Genomic DNA, 8,538 nt, shown 5'->3' with positions numbered 1-8,538 from the left:
GCGGACGGTTCCGAGTGGCGGCGGCGCGGGCGGGGTCCAGGCTGCTGCGCGCCCGCCCCGGCACTGCTCGGCCTGCTCGCCATGGACGACGACGACGTCTCCGCCCGCAAGGGCTCCTTCCGAAAGTTCCTGGAGCACCTCTCCGGGGCCGGCAAGGCCATCGGCGTGCTGACCAGCGGCGGGGATGCCCAAGGTGCGCGGCCGCCCGGCCGGCCGGGGAGGGGTGATGGGAGGAGGGCCCGGGAAGCGGGGACGGGGTGCCCGGGGCGAGCGGGGAGCGGCGATGGGAGCCCCGAAGAGGCGAGGAGGAGGGGGTGCGCGGATAAGACGGCGGTGGGGGCCCGCCCCGGCGCCCGGGAGCCGCAGGGGGGCCTTCCGGGGCACGAGTGGGCGGAGCGGCCTCGGAAGGGGTGGCTGCGGCGGCGGGGGGGGGGGCGGGGTGGGCAGGAGGAGGGGGGGTTGTGGCCCGGGGACGCTTTATCAGGAAGATCGGTTAATTTCCCACCCCCACGTTTATGTTTTAAATTGGGGCTGGGGACGGGGTCTCCCGAGGTCATTTCTCCTCGGAGTCGTAGGGCGGGGCGATGCCCCTCCGAGGCTTGGGGAGAGCGCGGCCCCCCGGATGCCGCGGCTCCCTCCCCCTCGACCCCCCTTCCCTTGCGGGAAGAGCGGCCGGTCCCCGCCGCGCGTCCTGCGGATTCGCGTCCCCGCGCGGCGCGGGCGGGCGGGCTCCCCGCTGTTGCATTGCGGGGCGCGGCGGGGAGCGCGAGGGGACCCGCGCGGGGGGCCCCGGGCCCGGTTTCCGCCGCTCCGCTGACAAAACCGAAGACGGGAATGGGTCGCTAGGCCCGCCCCGCCGGCCTCCTCTGGGGGGGGGGAGAAGGACCAGGAAGCCGGGGACTCCGGGGCGTCGCCAGCGCCCGGGGCGCGGACTCCAGCCCTCCCCGCCTCCCCGCCACCCCCACCATGTGGAGGCCGCCTTGGGGAGAGGGGGACGCAAGCCCGGGGCTGCGGACACCCAAAGATGTTTATAGTTAAGGGGAGGGTGACCCGGCCACGCCCGGCCTCTGGCGCTGGGTGCACGTGGGGCCACAGGAGCTCTCGGACGGTGGGGTTTCCTGGCCCAGGTGCATCGATGGGTGGGGCACGCCGACCGCTGGGAAGTGGACCCGAGGCGTCCTCGCAGCCTAGAGATGGCCGGGGCTGCAGGCGCCCATCCAGCTGGGTCTGCTGGTGTTTTCTCCCCCCTCCTGCTCCAGCCGGACGCGGGCGCGTTTCTGGGCCACGCGAGGCGGAAGGATGCTGGAGCGCGCTGCCTGGCACTTCCCCTCCCCCCCCCCCCCACCGCCCACCGCGCCCGTGACCTTCCCGTTGCCCTTGAGCCGGGCGTGGCTGGCGCGGGGGCGGCAGGTTGGGGCGCTGTGGCCTCAGCCCCGCCCTTCGCGCGTCTACGTGATGCCGGGCCAGTCGCCACCCTCGCGCCCTGCGCCCTTGGCCCTGGGCACCCGGCGCGGGGACTGCGTGCAATCCGCACCGCGGAGCGGGAGTCCCGGCGGGAGCCGCCTCTTCCACCCTGGGAGGCAGCCGTGCTGGTCACCGCCCCCCTTCCCCCACCCACACAGGCCCGCCTTCCCTTCCGGAGGGGGGACCCCCGGCTGATCCAGCAGTTCCCGCAGTGACCTAGTATCCTAGTAAAGTGATCCCGGGAGTAAACATTCCGGAGGCGCGAAGTGTTGTGACAGGGCACTGGCCCGGCCTGGAAACACGGGGGAACACTATTGGCGCTTAAGTAAACACCCAAGGTGTGCCACGTGGAGTCCGGGTGGGGTCGCCGTGGGGCTCAGAGTGGCTTCCCCGTCAACCGGCGGCTTGAAAAGCACGTGCGTGTGGAGACGTGGGCTGGCACACGTTCGGAAGCATCCTGGGTGAATCTTAATCGGGGCCTCGACGGGGGGATGCACCGTTGGGCAGGAAGACGAACTGGCCTTTAAACCGCAGGGCTTCAGGGTCAGAGTTTCAAGGTTGTTTTACAATTAAGGCTCTGTGTCTGGTGAAAATACATGGACGGGGCATTCTTTTGAACCCCCGTCCAAGAGCTTACTCAGCTACCTGGTAGGTGACGTGCACGGACTCGAGGTGATGGCACAGGAGAGCCAGCATTTTCTGTCCCCTCTGGCGCAGCCACCTGTGAGTAGTTGTAAGTAACAAGAGGCCAGTTGAGTCCACACAGCTGGTCACTGGGAGAGGAGACGTTGAGACCGGACATGAGAAGGCCGCTCGGGTGGTGTCAGATTAATGGGAAACGCCTGACACTCTCAGGTGGGCATCGGGCTGCCCCTGGGAGAGCCTCCCGTGGTCTGGGCATTTATCCCGCGGAGCTGAGGCCCTCAACTCCGTGTTGTCTGGAACCCCATGGGAAGCAGCATCTCCTGCTTTGGTATTTTGAGCTCTGACTGAGGGTCTCGATCCCCTTCTGTCTGAGAAAGCTCCTCCTGGCGTGTGCTGGGTCAGTCTCAGCAGCAGCAGATTTAGGGACCCCTAGAGAAGGTTGTTCCTAGAGATGCTGTCTAAGATTCTCTGTGCTTTCCCCATTTTATCTTGATTCCAGATTCTGTCAGCCAAGGTAGGAGAATTTTGCTCATAGCTAAAGATCCAGGAGAGCATGTGCAAGCCTTAATTTCAAGGTAGTTAGTTTTCTTTTTTCTTTAATTTTTAGAAATCTTTTTATTTATTTTTGAGAGAGAGAGAGAGAGAGAGAGAGAGCATGAGCGCATGAGCGGGGGAGGGGCAGAGAGAGAGGGAGACACGGAATCCGAAGCAGGCTCCAGGCTCTGAGCTGCCAGCACAGAGCCCGCCGCGGGTCTCGAACTCACAGACTGCGAAATCATGACCTGAGCCGAAGTCGGACGCTTAACCGACTGAGCCCCCCAGGAGCCCCGCAAGGTAGTTTGCTAATCCGGTGTGGAATGATGGTCGGATTCCACGTGGAGATGACCATGGCTACTATTTGGGGGGCCGGGAGCGCTACGCTTCCCGCCTCCAGGCCTCATTACGTTACTCCACGGTGCGTATGTCTTCATTTTCGAGGTGGGGAGAAGGTCCTACAGACTCGCGAGTGACTTCGTTCAGGTCACGTGGCTCATACGTGGCATTTGGCAGGATTTAGGCAAAGCCCTGTGAGCTCTCAATCCCCAGTACTTCCCAGCAGGCCATGCTCTCCGGGGGCCTTTCTTCAGTGAAGCTGTAAAGTTCAGGTCCAAGTTAACGCTCCAAAGTGTGCAAAGCCCAGCTTGCTCAACATTATACGGATGATTTTTCCACAGCTTTGTGAGGGGAGCAGAAAACGCCTCTTTACAGCGATAGCACTGGGGTAGCCGAAGCAGTCCCACGTCGATACCAGAGCAATGGAGTCCTTTTGTTTTCTACTCGAGTTTCGTGTAATTATTTAAAAAATAAGAAGAAAGAAAAAAAAATCCCCTCATCTGTATTTCCACAGCCCCCCGCCCCGCCCCTTAAGGAAGGCAATTTCTAGACCTTATTGTTCTTCTCATGCTTTGGGTTTCTTCTGTTGTCGCAAGGACGTCTGCAAGTTTAAACTGATTTTCCACCTTGCTGGGTGGACAGCCTTTCCATGACTAAGCAGCCACCCTCCAGCAAGATTGTGTCACTCACCAAACATGATTCAGAGTGTGGGCTCCGGAAGGCCGGGTGCAGCTGAGAAGGTGCAGGAACCCAGGGCAGCGAGGCTAGGAAGGCTGAGTCCCTCTTTCACCTGAGGCAAAGCAAGCATGAGTACAGTATTCGGGGAGCTCACATGAACGGAGTCTGGATCAGCCTTTCCAGCATCAGCAAGAATAACTTGCAGGATGAGTACCTGCCATCTGGGCTGTGCAGGCGCTACTCTGTGCTAATTTAGTGCACACGGGGGCAAGCGGGCTTTGTGGGGAGCTGCCTGCCTTCAGCTCTAAGTGGTAGACAGGGCCGGGCCGCGTGGGTGCAGAGGGCACGGGAGGAGGGGGACCCCATTGTCTCTCCCCAAGTGCGTTTCTGGGGTCCAGCACAGGACGCGGCACGGGGCAGGCTCTCGAGTGTTTGCTGTACGGCTCCCCTGACTCCCCTGACTCTCCCTGAGGCCTGTGGGCCACTCCCTGTCGCAAAATGCCGGGCGACTGGGGTTCTGGCTCCTTCCCTTTCTCATGAAGTCATTTCGATGCCTGAACCTCACTAATCAAAAGCAGTCCTTCTGCAGAGCGGTGCCTGGGAACGCCAAGGCCTCGAAGATTCGAACTTGAGCACCGTAGTCGGGAACGTGAGGCTCTGGTCTCGGGGCCTCGGGCAGGAGGGTGGTCCTGCCGTTGAACACGCGGCAGGAGCCCAGCTCGATGCAGAGGGAAGCGGGGGCCGGTGGGCATCTTGTCTCCGAGGGCTCTGGGGCCCCTCACTGCCCTGGAAGTCTGTCTGCGTACGTTCTGTAACGGGTTTTTTTTTTCCACTTAAGATGTAATAATTAATTTAGCAAAAACTGTTGCGTCCTGGCAGCGGTGTGTTAGAATCACGGCAGTAACCCCGTGAGCGCCGCGGGCAATCAGCCATCGCACCGTTTTCTGGAACTGTGGCACACGCACCGTGTGGCACACCCACCGTGTGGCACACCCAGGTGACTTAGACTCTGGACACTTGGTCGTCTTTCAGAAAAACTCAAACCCGGTTACGGGAAGCAAACAGCTTTGGCTGGGACTTGAAACGTTTCATGGGGGGGGGGGCCCCGGGGGCCCCCGGGGGCCGCTCTGCCCACCAGAGGGGCCACCGGGAGCCATCACCATTAGAAACACAGAGACGGGCTGGGACAGGGTGACAGCAAATGTGGGGACCCAAAACTGTATGCTTGCTGCGGTTGTAATTAGGTCAGGAGGGTGTATTTGGACAAAGGGCAGGGGGCTTTATGTTAAAAATGGTCGGGGTGCTGTGTGTCCACCACCCTCTTCTCAGCAAGCTCCATGGGGCGCACTGTCTGTATTTGGTGCACCTGCCCGGGGGGGGGACCCCCCCACCCCTTTTTCCCAGATGTCTTTGCCGCCATGTACTTAGCGTGCCTGGAATTACACACGTTGTACCTGTCAGGACGAGAGTGTGGAGAGAGTGTGGAGCCGGGCCTCCCAGAACCCTGGGGCGTTGGGGGTGAATAGCCTGGTTCCTGCTCTCCACCAGGGTCCCACCGCCGGGGTCCCACTCTCCCCTGGGCAGGGCCTCCAGTGCTCATTTGCACAACAAAGCTGCAGAATCGCTCACCTGCTGTCCTCTCCGCAGCTCCCTTCTTGCTCCCCCTGCCTCTCCCCTCCTCCCCAGTGAGGGTCTTCCATCCAGGGACGCTGCCCCGCCCTGCTGCCCCTGGGGGCTCTGGAGCTTTGTCCCCCTGGTTTCGCAGAAGCCACCCAGGGGTCTTGCTGAGGCGCGTTCTGGTGTCGCGGGTCTGGGCACCGCACCTCTGGTCCCTCTGGTCGGCTCAGGGCCACGCTGGAGTCGGGGTCCACGGGGCAGCTCGGCCCATCAGGACGGGGACCTTGACTGGGAGGGTTACGCATAGGACTCCTTGCATAGAGCGTGTAAACAAGTGATGTGGCTGGACGTGTCTGCGACGGGGAAACGGTCGGCAGAGCAGGTGCGGTGGCCGCCCGTGGCCCTTCCTCCTCGGCTCAGCTCTGGATTAGTATCCCTGGGGTTTGAGTCCCCTTCCTGTTTCTCCTCCCATCAATGAGCGAGGCTGCCTGGGTGTGCAGTGATGCCCGGGGCAGACGGCGGATGCCCTCTGTCAGGGAGCTGGACCCGGCAGAGAGCCTGTTTCTGGAAGGCCCGGGACACCTGTGCGCAGAGACTCTCCACACGCCCCACGGGGGGCTGAGGGGTGAACCAGCGCACAGTACCCCGGCATGGGGGCTGGGGGGGGTGTTGCGTGCAGGGGCTGGGGGAAGAGGTCAGGGCCAGGTGGGTGAGGTTCCGGGGAGGGGCAGGCAGTGAGGACTTTGGATTTGCCTTGTGGGTTCAGGGAAGCCACCTGAGGTGCGGGTGCAAAGCCCAAGTTTAGGGTCTCATGGGGAGCAGGATTGGGCCATAGCTGGAGGGTTGCAGAACTGGAGCTGGGCCCCTGGCAAGACGCCCCTATGGCGGGGACCCAGGAGGGTCGGGTGACCTTGCAGGTGGAGGGTTTGGCCTCAGGTAGGAGCTCACAGTAGGACAGGAAGAAAGGCAGAGCCGGGAGCAGCCGTGGAAGCAGGCAGGTTGGTAGAATGTTCTTGATAGCCTTGCTTAGACTAGTGAACAGTGGGAGGTCCAGGGAAAACCCATCAGCAGGGGATGAGCTGTTAGGTGCCTGGAATATTCTCCGCCTTTCCAAGGAGCTTTGCTCTGATGCTCCCGGCAAGAGACCACACCACTGTTGCGGTGTGGATTCAGAAGTAGATTCCACTGCTGTGCGATAGAAACCAGGCTCCCACATGAGGCCCATTATGGATGTCACCGTGTAGCCACCGCATTACAGAAGGGAAAACAGGGGCTCCTGGGGGGCTCGATCGGTTGAGCGTCCGACTTCGGCCCAGGTCACGATCTCACGGTTCGTGGGTTCGGGCCCCACATTGGGCTCTGGGCTGACAGCTCGGAGCCTGGAGCCTGTTTTGGATTCTGTGTCTCCCTCTCTCTGCTCCTCTCCTGCTCATGCTTGCTCTCTCTCTCTCTCTCCCTCTAAAATATAAATAAACATAAACAAATTTTTAAAAGGGGAAAGAGGCAGGAGACGTTAATTGTAAACGTGCATTTTATTCAATCTAGTATTTCAGTCCATCATTAATATAAAGACCATTAATAGGACGTTTCACTTTTTTGTTTCCGTGCTGAGCCTTGACATGCGCTCTGTTATCTGCCACAGTGCATCTTGGCACAGTCCGGGGCCGCGCCAGGGACAGTGGGGCTTCGGCCCCCGCGGTGGCCGCGGCCGCTTGGATATAAAGGGTCCCCCTGAGCCTTTGTGTGGAAGCTCGGATGGTGTGCAGGGGACTGCTGGCTGTGGTCTCGGTGTCCGTGGTGGGCACTGGGACGCGGCGTGTGGCAGGCTCTGAGTGCCCGGCCTCTCCTGCTCCCTGTCACCCAGGCTTCCCCGGGGCGGGCACGCTGGCTCCGCTCCACCCCCCCACCGGGCCCCGCACCCAGTCCCCCAGCCCCGCTCTGCCCGCGCTCTCCTCCTTGGCAGCGTATTGGTTTCTCGGGCCCGGGAACCGTCCTGTTTGGCCAGGGATGTAGGGCACCAGTGCCTGGCGAGGAGACGATGCCCCACCCGTGTGCACCGGACGGCTGGACGAGTGAACGCGTGCCCACGTTTTCCCCCGACTTTTCACGCGGGCAGTGATGTGGATAGCACAGGATGTGGGGGAGCTCCCAGCTTGCCAACTGATCCCGGGGGAGCCAGCCCCTGGACACAGCTCTCTTTGTGACCTCCTCCCCTCGCCCCTCCTACCTACATTATTAAACGGGGAGGCTTAATGGAGAATCTTAGGAGCAGGAGCAGGAGCAAGATAACGGTCCCTTAGCTTGTTTTCTGACACACGCTGACGGCTGCTTCGATACAAAGAGGCGCGTGAATTCAGAGGCCGGTGAGAGGGCTGAACAGCTGGGCTTTATTTTTCCAAAAGGAATTTAAGTAGGGACTAATTAGGGAAGGGAAGGTGACGAGTGGGGAAAATCGCTCCATACCGTTAAGAGGGTTAAGTCAGGAGGTTGATTATACTCTTCTGATCACGTGGGAAACACAAGATGAGCCCCACTCGTTTTATTAGAATCAGCATATCCCTTACTTCTTACAGATGAAGTTTCTTTTCTTTTTTTTTTTTAAGTTTACTTGTTACTTATTTTTGAGAGAGAGAGAGGGAGACAGAGACTCCCAAGCAGACTCTGCGATGTCACCACAGAGCCCGACACTTAAGTTTACTTGTTATTTATTTTTGAGAGAGAGAGAGAGAGAGAGAGAGGGAAGGGGAGGGGCAGAGAGGGAGGGAGACAGAGACTCCCGAGCAGACTCTGCACTGTCAGCACAGAGCCCGACACAGGGCTCGATCCCACAAACCCTGAGATCAGGACCCGAGCTGAAACCGCGAGTCAGCCGCTTGGCCGACTGAGCCACCCAGGCGCCCCAAGATTCCTCAGAGTTGAAACGTCATCAGAACAGACCTCAGGAAGCGTTTGGAAACAGGTCCACGGCGCTCCCTGACCTCCAGGGAGGGAAGATCTGACCAGACGCTCTTACCTGCACCCTAGTTTGGTGAGAAGCAGCGAATACGTTAAGATCAGAACAACTTAAGGGTCCGATCTTTCTGCTGCGTCCCAAGTCACCAGCACACATTTCCCACCTCGCCGCCCTCTCGTTTTCCCAAGGTTTGGTCATTCTGGGTGCCCGTAACCAGACTCCACATTCCCTGAAGGCCGGGTTTACATTTCTGCGAACGACGAGGCGACTGCTCTCGAAGCACTAAGATTCTGACTCGCCAGCAAGAT

General features: G+C 60.5%; 1 protein-coding gene across 2 annotated transcripts in view; it reads left to right on the top strand.

Moving 5' to 3' along the window:
• The first annotated feature begins 9 nt into the window (after positions 1 to 9).
• The window catches only part of LOC121014893 (ATP-dependent 6-phosphofructokinase, platelet type), a 35,070-nt gene continuing 26,541 nt past the window's right edge, over positions 10 to 8,538 (top strand). Inside the window, exon 1 of one of the 2 annotated variants that reach the window (XM_040451560.1) lies at positions 10 to 193. In XM_040451560.1, coding sequence (XP_040307494.1) covers positions 82 to 193 — 112 coding nt within the window. In that variant the 5' untranslated portion in view covers positions 10 to 81. The remainder of the gene's footprint in view (positions 194 to 8,538) is intronic. The other variant, XM_040451561.1, reaches the window with a different exon arrangement.

The sequence above is a fragment of the Herpailurus yagouaroundi genome, unplaced genomic scaffold (assembly GCF_014898765.1).
Source record: "Herpailurus yagouaroundi ecotype Mexico unplaced genomic scaffold, PumYag 203, whole genome shotgun sequence".
Lineage (NCBI taxonomy): Eukaryota > Metazoa > Chordata > Mammalia > Carnivora > Felidae > Herpailurus > Herpailurus yagouaroundi.
The sequence above is the reverse complement of the archived record's forward strand: the minus strand, read 5'-3'. Positions and strand labels throughout refer to the sequence as shown.